Raw genomic sequence first — 18706 nt, 5'->3', positions numbered from 1 at the left:
CTGCTGGGTAACACAGGCAGGGGCAACTAAAATTAATCCACTCTGGTACACTCGGTAGGGTTCAAAAGTTTATTTTAGACAGTCTCTAAGTAACTCAGTAGGTTTGGATGATTCTTTCAGTTTGTTTTACCCGCTCCTTTCTCATTTTCAAGATACCATTTGGATTTACAGGGACCTCATATGAATTTCATGGCACTGGGGGAAGGGATCCCTTAGCCAAGTGGTCCTTGGGGTTGTGTCAGTTGGCATTTGCTGAGATGTGGTTGGTCTGGTATAAGTGAATTACAACACTAAGAGGTAGCTATTACTATAACCATTTTACAGATGAGGAAGCTGAGGCTAAGAGAGGTTAATGACTTGCCCAAAGTCACAAAGTTAGGTAAGTGGCAGAACCAGGAATCAAAGCCACCCTGATTCTGGTAGGCACTTGGATCAGTATCTGGAATTCTGCAGATAAGTTAAGGCTGGATTTGGGAGCATTGTCTTCATGGTGTAACTGCAGGGATGTGCTCCTCCATGGAGAACATGTAGAATGGGGCAAGAAGAGGGTCCAGTTCAGAACATGGAGGAATCACTGGCATGTGAGGTAGGGTAGGAAGGTCTACCTGACCAAGCTGATCTTCCTCTTAGGAGAGCTTTTAGGATGGAGAGAGTCAGGAGCTTCTAGAATGTAGGGTCATGCCTGGTCCTATTCCAGTCAGGGCTGAGCCACCCCTCAGGACATTCTTCTTTGCTCCAGGCTACCTCACAGCAGAGCAAAGCACAGACCTAGACCAATATTGGGTGGGAACTCAGTAAATGTTTCCAAAGAACTTGTGTTGGCAGAGCTGCTCACACCTCCTGGGGCCAGGGAATGTGGAGCCAACTATAGATCCTCTGTAGTGGGGATGCAGAGTCAACACCCAGGTGGGAGTGAAAGTGAGGGAGTATAAGGGGCTTTCAAGACAAGAAGGTTCCATCTCTTCCCAGATGTGGGGACGCAGAGGCTTCTTCCGGATGACAGGGACAGAGACCTCTCCCAGATATGGAGGGGTGGCCTCCTCGGATATGGGGGTACAGAGGCTTTGGCTTTTCTCAGATGTTGGGTGTGCAGATCTTCCAGGTGTGGAAGGTGTGAGAAATCCCTACAAGTAGGGGGCCTCCCTCCCGCCCTCTTCTCCTTGTGGAAGGATTAAGACCGAATACCCCCTTCAGACCTCCTCCCGCTCCAGCCCCCGCCCCCTCCTCCTGCACAAGGGGCGGTCCAATCCGCAACCCAGCGTACGACCAATGGCACGGGAGCTTGGAGCGGTCAGCCAATTGAATGACGGCAGCGGCGTAGGCATGGCTCCGCCCCTCACACACCGCCGGCTGCCGGTCTCCCAGGAGGCGGGGTTCTTCGCTGTTTTTGCTGCTCACCGAGCCTGGCCGAGCCCGGCCGAGCCCAGCCGAGCCCAGCCGAACGCAGCCGAGCCTACGCCCCGGCCGCCGCTGCCGCTGGCCGAGCGGCGCCGAGCGAGCGAACGAGCGGTCGGGACCGCGGAGGAGGCACCGCCCCAGGGGGAGGAGGTGCCGGCTCGCCGCAGACCGCCAGCGGCAGAGGCCGCCCCGGTCGCGCCGCGGCGGGAGCGGCCGGCAAAGGCTGCGCGGCCGGGGGGAGGGTCGGGGGGAGGGGACGTCGCCCCTGCCCGCAGGCTCCCGAGCCTCTGTCGGCGCCCAGCATCCCACTGCCGGCACCCTCCCGCGGGCGCGCACCGGGCTCAACTCAGGTAAGGGGGCCCTACCCCCACAGGCACGGGGACTGGGAACCAGAGACCCAGAGACGATGATAAAGAGACAGACCCACACAGAGGTACAGTCGCCGGGCAGCAAGACAGACACAAAGAGACACACAAAAGAGACGCAGAGAACGACAGAGACCCCACGGAGAAGGGGCGCGAGAGACGTCCACGGGGACAGAGGGACACACAGCCATGAAGAAAGACAGAGGGAGAAACACTACAGACCCATACACACACAGACAGGGAGTAAGACACAGAGACTGATACAGAGATATACAAAGAGACAGACTGGTAGAGAGAGACACACAAAAGATACTCAGACACTCAGAGATGGGGACACACACAGAGACAGCTACACAAACATAGAGGTGGGGATACAGAGGCAGAGGCACACGTCCAAGAAAGCGAATGGAGAGACAGAATAAGAGACAAACAGACACACCTGACCTGGAGAGATAGTCCCACAGAGGGAGGCTCACGTAGGTACGTACATAGCCTTGGATACACAGACTCACACATGCCTGCCAGGGCTTCCACAAAGTTCCCTCTGTGTGAGCTGGCGCCTCTGGAGGTCTCCTGGGCTGGCTGGCTGGCTGGAGTCCTGAGAGGGGGGTGGTGTCCAGGCCACACTGAATGAAGCTGGTCACAATCCCCATCCTCCGAGGCCTTGGGCTAGCTTGGTCCTACCCCCTCACAGTGCTTTTGAGGGCTGGAGCTCGGTGGGCAGGGCTACGCCATGCCCACCTGTGCTAAGGAGAATGAGATACAGGCTGCCTGCTTCAGCTTCCCCACTATGGCTATGTGTCTATAGCCCACTCCAGGTACCCAGAGCCAGGCCTGAGTATGGGAATATTGGCTCTGTGGAGTATTTGGGCCTGTTGGGACCCCAAGTCCTCTGCTAGGGAGGCCAGAGATGTGGGAGGGGCTCTCCTCTACTCCTCTCCCCCTAGGCCTCACCCCATCCCTTCACTTCACCCTTTCTTTTACTCTGTACCCTCCTTCCCCACAGGCTCAGGACTACAGGTGGATATCTCCATTGCCCAGGAATCATTGAGTGTGTGGACAGGACAGCCTCCTTGGAAGGCCAGCTATATCAGAGTCCCACCTCGGCATGGGCCTTGCCATTGAGACAGCCTCGCTGTCAACCCTGCTGTCTGTGCTGGTCTGAGGGTGCTGCCCGTCATGGGGGCAGCCATCTCCCAGGGGGCTCTTATCGCCATCGTCTGCAATGGCCTTGTAGGCTTCTTGCTGCTGCTGCTCTGGGTCATTCTCTGCTGGGCCTGCCATTCCCGCTCTGCCGACATCGACTCGCTCTCCGAATCCAGTCCCAACTCCAGCCCTGGCCCCTGTCCTGAGAAGGCACCCCCACCCCAGAAACCCAGCCATGAAGGCAGCTACCTGCTGCAGCCCTGAAGTCCCCTGGCCTAGTGTGAAGTCTGGGACCTAAGTCCACTCCACCCAGAGCCTGGAATCAGGATCTCAGTGTCCAGCCAGCCTGGAGTCCGGAACTCAAGAGTCCAGCCTGTCTGGAGCTGAACCTAGCAGACCACATTCTAGCCAGCCTGGCTCCAAAAGGGGCTCTGGTGGCCCTAGATTGACAGGCCTGGGGTGGGGGTTTGTGTGTTGGTGCTAGGGCCAGGGCCATCTGGACTCTGCTCTATCCCAAGGGCCAGAGGCTGGGTCCACCCTCCCCTAGGCTGAGTGCCTGTAGGCCCTCGGTTGGGGAAGCAAACTGGAATCCATGGCAATAATGGGAGGGTGTCCAGCCTGGGCCCCTCCTCTGGTCCTCCCACTGTTTGCTGGATAATAAACTGAACTATGGCTCTATCCTGAGATTTTTTCTTCTTTCTGAGGGCACTGCGGTAGCAAAATTAAAGGTGGAGGTGGACTTCCAGACACAGGTTTATTTGTGCAAAGTAGGAGTGGGTAATGGTGGTTGAGGGCCAAGTGCTGGGACAAGGTGCTGGGACCAGGGCTGAAGAAGAGTGATAAGGGCAGGTGTTGGGACCTGATCAGGAGAGGGGTCACATACTAGGTGCTAAGGCTAGGCGTGAGTACCAGGTTCAGGGGCTACAAGTACTGGGTTAAGAAATGGGACAGGACTGAGGCCAGGCCTTCAGATCTTGGGTTTCACTTCCCTCACCAGGTTCAGTAGTTTGTCCAATTTTGCGATCTCCACAGCTGGACCCTTCTGTACTTCCTGTCCCTTCTTCTCCTGGAGAGAAGGGAAGTACACGTGGGGGGAAAATGGTGAGGAATGGGCCACCTCTGCCTGGGTCCCAGCACTACTCTGCCCAGCCAACGCCAGCTGTGCCCGGCCCGCCCTCCCCTGCCCATTAGATTCTAGATCTCTGCCTCCTCCCACCCCCACATGTATCCTTCCCCAAATCAGGTTAGGTGACAGAAGGGTCCAGCTGAGGCTTGCAAGAAGCATCCAGCTCTGGCTCTGAACCTTAGATTGACATAGGGTCTTGATGCTGGGAGGAGTGGAGGAAGGTATCCACCTACTCACCCTTGGAGGAACTAGCCTTTCAAGCCAGAGGGAGCTGTAGCCCTGGGGAGAGGTGGGTCCTCTGACTGTTGGGACCACCCTTCCCATGGGAAGGTCCCTGACTGAGTTCTAATGAGCTAAGGGTTGTGTGTTTGCAGAGGGAGAGGGGTATTGGCAAAGCCATAGGTGCCCTCACCTAGTACTCTAACCTAATATTTTCAGGCCAGGTTAGGAGCAGGGTGACATTTGGGGCCAGGCCTGCTGTGTCAGACATACTCAGGGTGGGAGAGGATGTTGGGAGACTCGAGGGCAGATGAGCTATCCCATGTGATTGTAGATGTCCTTGGCTGGGACAGCCCCTCAGAAGAGCAGATCTGAGTTTATGACCCCTCACCCCCTCCTACAGGGGGTTCCACTCTAATGCTTTAGGTAAGCTGGGCCCTGAGAAAGAGTTGGGCACTGGGGTGTGTGTCATTCACAGGCCCTGAGAGATCCTTGGCAGACTAGCACCAGTCCCATCTCCCTTCTCTCCAGGAAGTGGGGTGTGGGCTAGGCTGGGGCAACTGCCATTTCCTGCCTTCCCTCTGCTCCCGAACCCCGGCCCTCTCAGCCACCTGTGCCCACTGCTCACTGGCACCTGCCCCAGCCTTGCCTGTGGAGAGGCCAGCCTGGATCTGGCCTGGGCTGCGATGTGGGAGAGAGTGCAGGGCCAGTCGCCCCCTTCCTGGCCCCAACTTGGCTGCTGACACCATGTGGAGCTCAGATTTCCTCCTGGTGTGATCCTTGCACCTGTTCCCAAATCTGTCTCCCCTCCTCTTGGGGCCCAGTGTCTTTGCCATTACTCAGCTCACCTCTATACTCTTAAAGCAGAGGACAAAGATATCTTTTCTTCTCCCCACTCTCCCTCCCCAATTAAGCTCATGTTCTCTTCTTGGCCTCACCCCATCCCCTGGGAGGTAGGGGACCTGGCTTTTAGTTCCAGCTTTGTCATTAACCCCCTATATGGCTTTAGGCAAGTCCCTTGCCTTTCTGAGCTTCTGTTTCCCATCTAGACAGTAGTTAGGAAAGGACAGTCCTGGATCTTTGACAAGCTGGGCTCTAACACTAATCATGGGATGCTTCCTGGGTGGGCAGTTGGACCTGTGTGACCAAGTCCTCTTAGGAAGCGCAGGGAGGCTGCCGCCCCAGGAGAAGGGCCAGGAGGGAAGCTCAGGAGACTTCATTTGCACCAATCACTTGGCTGGTGATAGGGTCAGATGGCAATTTCACAGGAACCTCTAATCTATCCAAGTATCAGTTCCCAGCTGTCACCTGCTCAGGTCTTCTGGTTCCAAGGTACCCATGTCCTCAGGTCTTCAGAGACATAGGTCACCAGATACACAGAGCCCAGCTCTCCCAGCCATGATTGACCCTTGCTGAGAGTTGGCACTGACTATGGGAGACCCTGTTTCCCTGGGTCAGAGTGGGCAGGGCAGGCCCCAGCCCAGATCTACCACCCTCACAACGTGATTGATGGCTGTACCTTTACCCCAGGGGGTGACCATCATCCCTCCCACAGGGCTGTCCAGCTGTGCCAGCTCAAGCCTGGGTCTCTCTCCTCACTAAATTAAGAGCAGATTTTATCTGTTCCACAAATTGTGCTGCCTCCTTCCCCCTCCTTAAGGCCAACTAGCTGGGCTCAGCAAAGAGCTTCAGACCACACCCGACCACTGCACCCCACCCCACCCCACCCCCAGCCCCAGCCCACAGCAGCCTCTGGACCACAGCTGCAGGCGCTTAGCAGCCTTCTGAATATTTATAGCCAAGTCCAACCCGCCCCCCCCCCCCTCCAGCTGGCTACAATTACAGGCCTGGCCAAACTTCCAGCCCCTGCCTCCCTGGCCATGGGAGGGAATAGATCAGGCCCACACCAGGGGGATGGTGCAGTGGCCCCTGCTTTGGTAGGGGTGCAAAGGGGCAGGTATCAGTAGTTGAAAGGGATAGGCCCTTGCTCTTGCCTCAAACTGCAGTAAATGCCTCAGATTGCAACTATGAGGTACAGTCATCAGGGCAATTTGGCCCAGTCCTGGCCCTGTCTGATCCTGGCCCAGGATTAGGCAGAAAGCAAATTCCATTTCCTCTCTTAGCACCCAAGTGGGCAGGGCTGGGCTCTGGGCTCCTGTGCTCCTGAGTTTTAAGTTGGGCTCTTGGGCTCTGGACTCTTAAGGTCTGGGTTAAGTCTGAATCGGGACTCTGGATCTAGACTTGGAGGTCATGGCTCTGGGCTTCACTCTGTGACCTGTATTTGGGGCTCTTGGGCTCTGGGCAGGGTCTCCAGATCATTCAAGATCCCAGAAAGGAACCTGAGTTCAAAAGGAGGACCACCTGGATGTGACCTACTTACCCTCCTCACGGATCATTTCCTTCTTCCTTGTGTGGACCCGTAGCTCCCAGCTCAGGGACCATTGGAGCCCTATGTAAGCCTAACCAGTGAAGCAGTGACGGAGCCTCAAGCCCTCTGCCTGGGTGACCTGGTGTACACCAAGCCAATGGTGCCCACGTGCTTCCCCCGGGCTTCAGACCCATATAGTTACCTGCGACCGGCTAGTTCCACCTTGGCTTCCACAGGTAACTCAGAGTCAGCATGTCCATTCTGATTTCATTGTCTCCCCACAAACCTGCTTCTCCTATGCTCCTCATTTGGGCTATGACACCACCCTTTCTCAGGGTCTCCCAAGCCACAAACCTGGGGTCCACCCTCTGGCTCTTCTCTTTCTCCCATCCCCCAGCACCCTAGAGAAGATTTCTTGCAGCGGTCCAAATTCCTCAAGTGTACCTTTGGCATCTTTCGCAAGTTGGGTGAGAGTTTGAGGCAGATGACATGCCCACGGTCGTCGCCCACGATGATGATGGGGTGGATGGGATTGAACTGCACGTGGGTGATCTTGTTCTTCTTTTTGGCCACTACGGGCTGGTTGCAGATGGCCTCGTACTTGTTGATGGACAAGTCAAATACATGGGTCTGTGGAGAGGCGGGTGTTAGCACACTCAGGGTTAATGAGGACCTTGTCCCTCACCTCAGAGGAACCAGCCCTGGGCTTTCTGGGGAAACAGGACAGAAGCCGAGCACTCTAGATCTGGAGGCAGTGGGAAAGGGAATTTGTGTCTCTTCTTGTTTTTCCTGTGGTTGAGGAAATGAAAATAAAAAGTTTAGGAGAAAATTTAAGTCTATGCAGAATTAACAGTAATAGCAGCACCATTTATTGAGCACGTACTATGTACTAGACTGGGCAAGCATGTTACACGGTTGTTTCACCTAATTATAATCCTCACAGCACTCTACAAGGTAGGTTCCATTATTATCTCCATTTTATAGATGAGAAGATAGAGGCTCTTAAGGCTAACTTGCTAGTAAGTAGCATAGCCAGGGTTTATACCAATTAATATATGTAAGGTATTGTGGGGACAGAGTCCCAGAGAGCAGTTTCCAGGTTCGGCCTCATGTGGAAAGGTGCTGGCTCAGGTAGTAGATGGTCAACAGCTGTGACTAGTTGGCCATCAGCTGTTATCGGTCAGCATTGGCCACTAATATAACTGCTGTGGCTAAGCTAGCAAGCGCGGATTATGGGTTGCGAATTTCAGAGAGGCAGATTGCAGTTAGCAAGTGAGGTTGGTTGGCAGAGACAAGTGGACGACGGATTGCGGACAGTGCGGCTCCTGCTTCCTGTATCTCCAACCCAGCCGCCAGCGAGAATATAGTGATATGACTCCCCCATCTGTAGCTCCGTGGGTGTTCCTTTTAGCCTCACCAGGTCCTGCGTTCTTATGTGGGGAGCGGGGCCAGAGACCCTGCATGACACTCTGCATGACAGGTATTCAGATAGCGCTTGTCATATAAGTGTGCAACCAATGTTTGCTCTTATTTTTACCACACCCTAAGTGCAAACCATTAGCAACTCTTGCCTGGACAACTGTGGCAGTATCCTAACTGGTTTGCCTGCTTCCACTCTTGCCCTTCTATAATCTATTCTCCACGCAGCAGCCAGACTTACCTTTTAAAAATCTAAAATCCTCCAATAGGCTCCCTCGGCACTATACATAAAATCCAGTTTCTAACTCTAGATTCTCTATTTTCATGCTCCCAGACCCTTTGCTTACTAGACCCCAGCCACACTTGCCTACCTGTTCCTTAACCCCCTCAAGCTCATTCTCACCTCAGGGCGGCACTAGCTGTTCCTGTGTGTGGAATACTCACCCCTCCCCCATCTTCACATGGCTGGCTCTTTCTTGTGATTGTCATTCAGTTCTCAGCTTGAATGTCACCTCTTCAAGGAAGCTGTTCCTGACCACTCTATCTAAGAGGCCACCCAGGCCTTCTCTTTTACATCATTCTCTTTCTTGTTAAATACAACAGCTTTATTGAGATATAATTCACTAAGGTATACAATTCTCGGTTTTCAGTATCTTCAGTTATGCAACCATCACCACAACCAATTTTAGACCATTTTCATCATCCCCAAAAGAACCCTTGTACCTATTAGCAGTCATTCCCCATGTTCTCCCAACGCACTTGGTCCTAGGCAACCACAAATCTACTTTCTGTCTCTAAAGATTTGCCCATTTAGAAAAATATAAATAGAATCACATAATGTGTGGTCTTTTGTGATCGGATTCTTACACTAAGCATGTTTTCAAAGTTCATCCACGTTGTGGCATATATCAGTCCTTCATTCCTTGTTATTGCTGAATAATAATCCTTTTGGAGAGACTACAGTTTATCCATTCATCAGTTGCTGGGCACTTGGGCTGTATCACTTCTTGGCCATTAGGAATAAGGCTGCTACAAAGAGTTGTGTGCACGCATCATCCTCTTTTAATCTCTGTCTAGCACTAACACTACAGGAATTGTGTTGTTGCTTTTTGTCTCTTTCCCTTCAGTAGGAGATAAGCTCCGTGAGAGCAGGGACCTGAATTACCAGGCCCCGGCTTGGGGCTGGGTGCCATAGGTGGCCCTGAGTAAACATCTGTTCAGCAAATAGACGACGAACTTTAGCGTGATTCTTTAATCACTATATTCTTTACTTGGGTAGGTGCTTCTCTGTTTATATCATAGTCCATAAGGAAAATGGGTTCGCACCTAAGAATTGTCTTACAAAATGTGTTTTGCTGAGCTTTCACCAATTCTCAGTGTTGAACAGACCCCTCCCATTTCCTCTTCTCAGACTCAACTTGCACATGTTCAGGGATGAGGACTTCACCACGTTTTAGACACTATTTCAATCGCAGATAAAGTCTGACTCCTGAGTTTTTCCTTACGTCAAGCTGGTGCCGGCCACCCTGTAGCTCCCACCTCAGGGGTCTCAGAGAAGGTAACTGCTCCTCGGTAGTGTCTCATCTCCCAGGGTGCTCTCTCTTTCAAGATGAACAGCCCCCAAAAGGCATCCGTGAGGCCTCATGGGATGAACAGTTGCTCTATTGACAGGTCCCTGAGTGGCCTGGCCCCTGAAAATACACAGTCCTTATATCCCATCTTCCCCCACCTGACCTGGGCACACAGTGGGCTCTCCATGAGGGACACCTTGAAATACCTCATTCTAGCTCCGGTAGTGGCTCAGCACGGTCAGGAAGGAGGCACTCACCTTCCCGTCGGTGGTGACTGCTGCAAACACAGTAGAAGAGTATGGTGCCCAGGCCACATCACCCACGGCTGAATTTAGGTCATAGATGAACATTGGGGTCCTGCAGTGGTGGAGGGGTGGAAAGTTCATGACACAGGGCTGACAGTACCAGTGCCCACAGGCTCCAGCCCATGGGGGGGCCTGAGGGAGGGCAGGGCCAGGGGCAGGCCCCTCACTTGATGGTGTGGTCCCAGATCTTCACTGTCCAGTCGGAGCTGCAGGACATGAAGACCTTGGTGTGGTATGGGTTCCAGGACACAGCATCCACTGCCATGTTGTGGGCATCATAGGTGTCGAGGAATTGGCTGGAGTAGGATTTAGAGCACTGGGGTGGGGGTGGGGAGGGATGGGGTCAGGAGTGACACAGGTCCTCAGCCACCACTTCCGTGGGGGCCCTGGAGGATCAGAACCTGAGACTCCTCTTCTGTCCTAACCCTCATCACTGTCACAGCTGAGCTGGGGCCAAGCTGCTGGCAGCTCTTCTCACCCACAACACACCCAGAGAGAAAGGAGAGGTTTAAGAGGCTGCAGTTTGGGCTGGGCAGGGGAGACTTCCTGGAGGGTCAGGGAAGGTGCTATAGTCTGCCCAGGGGATTCCAAGCCAGGCGGAAAAGGCCTTTTCTCTCTGAGCCAAGGCACAGTAGGTCTGGGGGTCCTGGGTGAGGTGTGGCCTAGACTATGTCCAGGCCAAGGCCTGTGGACAGACAGAGCCCTGGGCCCACCTGCAGCCCACAGACAGAATCCTAGCAACAGTGATAAACCTCCCACTTTACCCAGGTAAGAGCAGGTGCAGAGTCAGGAGCAAATTACAATCTCACAATTTTCCCATTTAGTTTTTTGCCCTGACCAGCATGCCCCTGCCCCCCTAACACCAAGAGAAGTGTGACTCTTGGTGACCCTCTCCTGGGCCACCATTGGGAGTGTTGAAGAGGGGGTGGGGACCTCTTTGCATTCAGACCAGCTCTGGCTGGGCCTCAGGGGCTCCAGGGAGGGTGCCTGTAATTAACATTCCTAAGAAAAGCTTTCAATAGAGCTATTTCTGGATGGATGGAGAAGATCAAGGTGTTCACCCACTAACACAGAGACCTTGCAGAAACGCCATAAAGTTCTATCTTGCCGATGGCATGCACCAGATATTCAGAAATAAATTGTCCTGTTTCCTAACCTTCAAAGTGTAGCTCAAGTTCAGATCTACTCCAGGAAATCTTCCCAGAAGGTTCCAACTCTCCCAACCTCCACTCCCACATCTACCCCCTCCACCACTAAGAAGGGAGGGAGCACCCAGAAGGAAAGATGCTGGGCTGGGCTAAAGCCACCCTCTAGATTCTTCGTCCCCTTTCTTGCAGTCAGCCCCTCTTCCTGCTACTCAATCAGCTCAAGAAATACATTCTCTTGCACTAAGAAGCCTTCTACAACTGATGAGCACTAAGATCTGTCAGAATAAGGTTTGCTGAGAACAACAGGCTTGCAGGGTACTCAGGTCTAAGCCGCCCCATAAGGAGCTGGCACAGCGGCCGCGCTGCCTCACCTTGTAGATTTTTCCCTCCTCTGTGCCCACTAGGAACATGTAGTCGATCTCTTTGTGGAAGTCAAAGGCAGTACCACAGCCTTGGGAGAAGAAGGAGCAGCCTTAGCTGGGTTCTGGGCAGGAGGCTTCCCGCACCTCCCCTCCACAGCAGGCCCCTGGGACAGCGTGAGCCCAGCCCCTGTGAGGGCTGGGGCCAGCCAGGCAAACAGAAACCAGCCCTCTGGCCTGCTGCTTGTCCCAGGCAGTTGGGACTCTGCAAAGGGCCGGGGCTTCTTTGGAATGGGGCCTGGGTAAACAAGGCAGGATTGAGTTAAACAGGGTCGGAGTAAACAGGGACGGGGTCTACAAACAGGGACGTGGTCTGTGCAAACAGGAATATAGTCTGCATAAACAGGGTAGGAATTGAGTAAACAGGGACAGGATCTGGGTAAACAGGGCCCGATCTGCATAAACAGGGTTTGATCTACATAACAGCACCTGATCTGCATAAACAGGAACAGGGTCTGCAAACAGGGATGGGACCTGCATAAACAGGGAGGGCCCGCAGACAGCCAAGGGCTGGGCAGAGAAGACCAGGCTTTCCCATTTCCTCCCGTCCTGGCTGGCGCTAGTACAAGAGGAGGACGGAGTGCCAGTACTGGGGAGGACTGTCATCACTGACCCTCACGGGGCCTGAGTGCGGGGGCCAGGCCCGGAGGCGACTGAGCTGGGGCTCCTACCCACTGTGTGTAGCTGTAGGCCCTCTAGACCTTCCATGGTGCTGCCCTCCACCTTCAGCTTGATGACATCTGTGTGAACCAGCTCGCTCTGCAGTCACAGGGATGGGGAGGGCACATGGACTGGTCTGGACCAGCAGGGTTGGGGGGGTCCCTTTTCCATTCAGCTCCCCCCATTCCCCATCCACCCCTGTATGACCCTTTCTGGGAAATAGGCACCTTCACAAGTGTCCAAGACACGATCCTGCCATCAGATGACACAGAGAAGAAGTTAAGGTTGTTGTCCATATCATCCTTTTGCCACTTGACCTGGAACATCCCAAACTGTGAGCGCTGAGACCCTGCTAGGGTGTTGAGTTAGGACTGTGAGCTGAGCAGGGCTCCCTCAAGATCCCATCTGAGGTTCAGAAGCAAGTTCTGGGAGCCCATTTCTCAGAGTCCCAGTGGCTTGCCCTCCCTCCTTCCTTCCCCCCCTCCTTCCATCCATCTCTGTCTCTCTCGTCCCTCTCACCCTGGTCATCCTCGGGCAACAGTTCCAAGCCAGGGCGCTGCCCTAATCCACTGGCTTGGCAGTGGAGGTGCCCAATTCCTCCTTGGGTTGGGTTCAACCTCCTAATACAGACAGGGCCTGGAAAGGACAGGGCCCATCAACCAGTTTCCTCATTTATAAAACAGGAACCACAATAGCACAGGTTTGTTGTAAGGAATAAATGAGATAATGAATGTTCTGCCCTTAGGTCAGAACACTGCATATATCAAGTGTTCAGTAAATGGTAGCTAATGTCATCATTATCACCGCCATCCTAGGAAGTGGGGTGCCACGGTTCTGCAGGGAGCTTTTCCCTGTTTGCCTCCTCCCCCAGTTCTTCCTCCAGGCTTGCCTTTCTATAGTCAGTCTTGCCTCTGTTCCCACCTTTCACTTTACCACTAGCTTTTGCTCCCAGAATCCATCTCCCAAATCTCAGATTAGAGGTGCTTTTCTTTATTGCAAATTGAGGTTAATAGTCATGCCCCACCCGTCGTCTCAGGGCTGGAAGCAAACATATGGGAAAGTGTTTTGGAGACAGAGTTGTTGTCTTATGAAGATGACAGGCTTGAGGCTCATATTTCTGTTGCCAGATGTGGAGGCTGGGCCAAGCCATGTCCCAGAGAGCTGGGGAGGGACTGGGTGTCTAGAGCTTTCCATCTTCCTGCTCCCTCCAGACCTCCCATGCTGGGACTACTGTCCACGCCCCCACCCCCATGCCGAGGCCCAGTGAGAGAGGACAGGAACCCAGTGGTACTGCCTGTAACCACAGCTGTCACTATGGCTGTTGAGGGGTATCGAGGAGGTGGGGGAGGAAGAAGGGGCTGCTCCTCCCCAATCACCACCCAGGCCTGGTGGATCAGAGCTGCAGGAGGGCAGCCAAGTCCTGCCTGGGCCTGTCTGGACCACTGGCTCTTCTGTGCTTACACTGGTGGGCTTAGAACACCACAGAGCCTGTGAAGTCAGACTGACCCTGATGCTGAGACCACGTCCTTTCCTGTGTAAAGGCAGTTCCTTTAAAGGGAGAGGGGAAGAGTGTCAAAGGCCAGGCTGTAAGAGGCACGAGGGAGTTGCAAAGGGAAGTATTCAAAGAGCGGCCACCAGCACGCATGCAAATTGTATTTCATACCCCACCTTGCAGCCTGATGCCCAATAGGGGGTGCTGTGTGCATTTGCCAGTGAGTGTGTACATGTGTAAGTCTGTGCAAGTCACACACATGCTCCTGGGGTGGAGGTGGGAGGGTAGGAATAAAGTGTGGGGAGGTGCAGGTAGTAAATGGATGAATGCCCAGGAAGCAGGTGGTAGGAAGGAGGTAGAGGCTGCTTAACGGACTCCTTCCGCCTTATCTGATTAGGGCAGACCCACTTGACCCCAGTGTCTGCTCAGTCATCTTTCTTGCCACCTTCCCCAGTGTTACACAGAACACACACACACACCCCCAGCGGAGTAGGGTGTAGCTGGTTGAGGCTGACAGTGGGGCCAGAACAGGGCTGGGCTACTCAGGCCGGCTCCCTGGGGAAGGAGGCTATGCCATGAGACAGGAACCCAGTCCCCTTTAAAAGACAGTTCTCTCTCCCTGGCTCCAAAACCTTCCATGGCTCCCTGCTGCCAATAGAACAAAGTCTGTCTGCCCCAGCCTGGCATCTGAGATCCAAAACACCCTCGTTGGTCGCCCTGAGACACAGTCCCTTTGAGAAGGACCTAGACTCTGACGTCTCTTATGTCTGATTCACCAGCCTGGCTCTCCTTCAAGCTCCAGGCTCATACGGCCAACTGCCTGGTAGGACACCTCCTCTGGCTTCTTGTATTAACTTCTCGCCAAACCTTCTCCTCTTCTGCATTTCCCACTTCTGGGGATGCCCTACTGGGCGCTCCAAACCACAGACCAATTCTTTCCTTTTCCCATGTCAAATCAGTCGTTTCCTTCTATTGATTGTACTGCCTTAACAGCTCTGAACCCTATCTTCTCATTTCTCTCTCCACGGCTCCCGCCCTAGCTCAGGCTTCAAGATTTCTCATGCTGCTGCCGGAGGAAATCTCCAAGACACAAACACAACTGAGTCAGTCCTCTGCCCCAAACCCTCGCGTAGCTGGGCAGTAATTTTCGAACTACGCTGGGGGAGAATCTTAGGACCCTTAGGAAAGTACCTCAGGGGACAGGGGGAGTAATAACAAGGGACCCTCAAACAAGTAGGACCCTGATCCACTGTCATCTTAACCTACTGGGCTTTAGTATGAACACTTCATTTGAAAACACCAACCTATAAAGTTGAAGCTTCCTACTTGCTGGAGAAGCGCACGCACGACTGGGTGCTTGTGCTTGTGTCAGGTCCAGCTCCCTCTCCCTGTCTCTCACACTGTGCTCCAAATGATGTGCTGTTTCCCAGCAGGCATCCTGCTTGATGCCCCTGTGTCACTGCACCTGTGACCCCTTTGTATCCTTCTTCATCTAATACTGTCTCATCCCTCACAGTTCAGCTCAGGTGTTGCTTCCTCTAGAAAGAACTCCCTGCCCCCCGTCCTAGACACCTGAGCGCCCCTCCTCACTGCCCTCATGAGCCCTCTGTAGCCCGTGGCATCTTGCCCTGTCCTGCTCAGCCTGTGGCTGTGGTTATCTCCCCACTGGGAACTCCAGAGACCAGGCCCTTAAGCATCCTGAGCTCTCCGAGGAGCAAACAGGGAAGAGTTACTGAATGGATGATTAGATGGATGAATGATGAAGGGGGGGTGGGAAATGAGAGGGAAAGAGGAAACAGGAAGTGAGTAAATGAGTGAGAGACAGGCAGGCCTCTCCCATGTCCCAAGCCATGATTTCAGCCAAGAACTCTGAGTCTTCAGTTTTGCAAAGGCAGTAGCCCTGTTCTCCTGACAGGATGTTGGGAGAGCAAAAGGCCACCCCATGTGCAGATGGATTCTAGTCTCTCTGGCACCCGCCCAGCGAGAGGGAAAATGTGTTCTGCATGCCCCATTTCTATTTGATTTAGAGAACACAGCAGAACGAGAGAAAGGTGGTTGACCGAGTCCCCTCACCCTCTCCTGGGCTTGAGGAGGGTGGTCAGACCAATCAGAGATGCTCCTTGCTTGGCCCTGGACTCAGAGCAGGGGCAGGGCTGATGCTGGTTCAGGCCTGTCAAAGAGGCTCCTTTGTCTTCTCCCTGGGCTTTAAAATCCCTGCAGACATCTTTCCCATGTCTGGAGACCTCCATGTACCTGGAGGCAATGAACTGAAAGGTGGGTTTTCCAGTGGAGAGAAACTCCTGAGGCTGCAAGCTCTGGCCTCTGCTTTGGTAGAGAATATCTGGGAGGGTGTTTAGTGGAAGGGGTGCCTCTCTCCCTCTGCCCTAGCTCTGGGTAAAGGATGAAGCTGACAGCACCATGTCCCCTGTGCCTGGACAGTCCTCCTGCTCAGGGAGCTGAGAGCCAGTACCTGGGGCAGATGTCCACATGACTCAGGGAGCTTAGGGCGAGAAGAGGCAGGGGTGCAGAGCCTGACTGCATCCTGTGTCGGGGCAGGGGGCAGAAAAAGACGAGAAGACAGAGTCCCCTCACTGCCTCATGAGCCCAGAGGTAGAAATCCATCCTTAGATTCTCCCAGACCTGTCCATAGGGTCAGAGTACACAGCCTCAGAAGGAGGGGGAACTTTGGAACGCAGTGAGGAAGGGCCTGCAAAGCCAGAGCTAAGAGACCCGTTGAGACTGAAACCATGAAGTCCACTCCCAGTGCAAAAAGATGGGAGATGGGGTGTAATCTAGCCGATGTCCAGGTAATGGTCCCATTCTATGTCGGTCTGGAGAAGAGGGATGCTATAGAGAAGCCTCAAGGTCAGACCTCCCCCACCAGGTCTTACAGTCCCACCTAGCGGGCAGACAGCTGGCAGCACCCACCCATCTGGAGGTCCCCCCAAATCTAGCCCAGATGGCAGAGGAGAGCCCTATGCGGAGTTGAGGAAGCTCACAGACGGGGAACTGGAGCCCTTGACATACTCAGCAAAGGCCTGTCAGGCCCTGGAGGCGTCCAGCCACTGGCTCTGAGTCACTAGTCACCACACCTAAGAGCTCCTTAGCAGACAGATGGTACCTTCTGAGGGGGCAGCATACCCAGCTCTTACTGCACCTTCGTACCTCCTGATTCTCACCTTCCACCCTTCTCTGCCCCGTCTTACACCCAACTCCTTGGCCTCTAACCTGATCTCTGTCACCCTCATCCTCTTCCTGGTGGTCCCTCCTCCCCAAAGTCCCTTCTCCAGAGACTCCCAGGCCCACACCCTACTCATGCCTACCCCATCTTCCCTCCTGGTGTGAGGCTGACCTGCCACACAGGATCCGTGTGCTTCCCAGACTTGGCTGAGCTGCGGAAGGCAGGCTGGAAGTGGGGCTTCTTGAGGTTGTAAATGGCCACGTTGCCGTCGTAATGGCCCACCGCCACCAGGTAGGGGTGGTCCACGTGTATGTCGAGACACATGATGCCACTGTCGCTGCTGAAGATGTACTCGGGGAAGCTGGGGTTCTTCATGCTGTAGAGCAGCAGCACGCCCCGGCTCTGCTTCATGAAATCATCTGCCGTGGGGAAGAGGGGCCGCTGTGGCTGGAGCATGCAGCCGCCCTGCTGGTAAGCCCCCACGGCCCTGCCCCACCTGACGGACAGGCCCTGCCCTGCTCTGCTTCTGCTAGACAGTGTGGGCTTCATCTTCTCCGGCTGTGAAATGGGATCCTGAGACCCAGCCCACCCCCTGTCAGGGTTCATGGGAGGATCCAACAATCAGCAAAGGTGACCAGGCTTATCTGCGGGACTGACTGTCATTCTTCTTATTCTCCCTAAGGTACAGCAATGGGGGATGCAGGCTAAAGGAGTCGCTAAGTGCAGAATATGTGTGGGCTTAGGAGGGAGCAGTATCCTCAGAGAGGGTTCCCATGCCCCACCCAGGGGCAGGTTGCTATCCTTAGATGCCTGCAGCATGCCTGTGTGCCTCCCAGCCCCCCCAGCCAAGGACAGGAGGTCAGTTTGGACTAACATGGAATCATCTATATGAGTCCCAAACTGACTACCTCTGGGCATCTTCCCATAACCTCTGGCCTCTCAGTCCCCAGTTGCAGCCTGAGCCCTAGCTCTAGGCAAGCTTCCAGGATCAAGAAGTCCCAGGCCAGCCAATCAGACTTCCGTAGGCCACTGTGCCATCCTCCTGGCCTGGGCACAGCTTTTGGTGATTAACAATGGATCCTTGGCAGAGGTACTCCTCTCTGCTTGCCCCACGTCAAGGGAGTGCTTCCCACTCCTTCATTCTCTGCATACTTGGTGCCAGTCCTGATAATGAATCCAGTCACGAAACAGAATCTAGTCCCAGCCCTCAAGTCCAGCTCTCCTGCCACCAGCCCAGGACCCTTCCCAAGCTCAGAGGAGCCAGACCTGCAGAGGTGGAAGGCTAGAACAGCCTCCCATCTTGGGGGCCCTATGGTAAGGCAGCCTTTTAGCTAAGATGAGGGCCTTCCCCCTGTACCCCCCCACCGACACACATAGTGGTCAGGAAGGAAAATGCTTCTTCTACTCTTGAGAAAGTAAGGAGCTGGGGGCCTGCCAGATCCCCTTGAACCAAGTTGGCTCACCCTGTGCCTGGCAATATCTCAAAGCCTTGAGGTGGGAGTGGGAAGGAGAGCTGGCAGCATCTTAGCCGTGGGGCTCCAGGGCGAGCCCTGACTTTCCAAGGGAGAGATCTGCAGGTGGCTGAGGGGAGTCTCTTTCCCACCCAGATCATGAAGGGCTTGAACTAGGCAGTGTGACAGTCACTGGGAGCTCCTTTTTCACCATGCAAATCCTGAGCACCTGATCTGGGCCTCCCTCTGGGCTGCACCCTGGCAGGGACAGAGACACTCCACTCGAGAGCGGGGTTTGCCCTCAACAGCCCCTAGTGTGATGAGAAAGCCAGACCCTGCAGCGGGATGAGGCAAGCGCTTGCTGGGGGACCACAGGGTGATGACGCCCTTGAAGTCTAACTTGTCCTTGATGCTGGGCAAGGCTGACAGACGGTGAGT

At 54.3% G+C, this 18706-nt stretch overlaps 2 protein-coding genes across 10 annotated transcripts in view; one reads left to right on the top strand and one right to left on the bottom strand.

Annotated features, from left to right (window-relative positions):
* Positions 1 to 1385: 1385 nt before the first annotated feature.
* ENHO (energy homeostasis associated) lies at positions 1386 to 3587 on the top strand. Its single transcript, XM_019734606.2, has 2 exons — positions 1386 to 1748; positions 2770 to 3587. The coding sequence occupies exon 2, from the start codon at positions 2943 to 2945 to the stop codon at positions 3171 to 3173; it is 231 nt and encodes a 76-aa protein (XP_019590165.1). The 5' UTR covers positions 1386 to 1748; positions 2770 to 2942; the 3' UTR covers positions 3174 to 3587.
* A 57-nt stretch (positions 3588 to 3644) lies between these two features.
* Positions 3645 to 18706, bottom strand: part of DNAI1 (dynein axonemal intermediate chain 1) — a 56088-nt gene continuing 41026 nt past the window's right edge. For 2 of the 9 annotated variants that reach the window (XM_019734484.2, XM_019734508.2), the window contains 8 exons: positions 16989 to 17236; positions 12372 to 12461; positions 12156 to 12243; positions 11437 to 11516; positions 10085 to 10233; positions 9870 to 9969; positions 7067 to 7252; positions 3645 to 3975 (listed from right to left, as the gene is read on the bottom strand). In XM_019734484.2, coding sequence (XP_019590043.2) covers positions 3877 to 3975; positions 7067 to 7252; positions 9870 to 9969; positions 10085 to 10233; positions 11437 to 11516; positions 12156 to 12243; positions 12372 to 12461; positions 16989 to 17236 — 1040 coding nt within the window. In that variant the 3' untranslated portion in view covers positions 3645 to 3876. The other 7 variants (XR_012495830.1, XR_002137602.2, XR_012495831.1 and 4 more) reach the window with 7 other exon arrangements.

The sequence above is a fragment of the Rhinolophus sinicus genome, linkage group LG04, assembly GCF_036562045.2.
Source record: "Rhinolophus sinicus isolate RSC01 linkage group LG04, ASM3656204v1, whole genome shotgun sequence".
NCBI classification, from domain to species: domain Eukaryota; kingdom Metazoa; phylum Chordata; class Mammalia; order Chiroptera; family Rhinolophidae; genus Rhinolophus; species Rhinolophus sinicus.
Note: the sequence above shows the minus strand (reverse complement) of the source record. Positions and strands in the feature narration are given on the sequence as shown.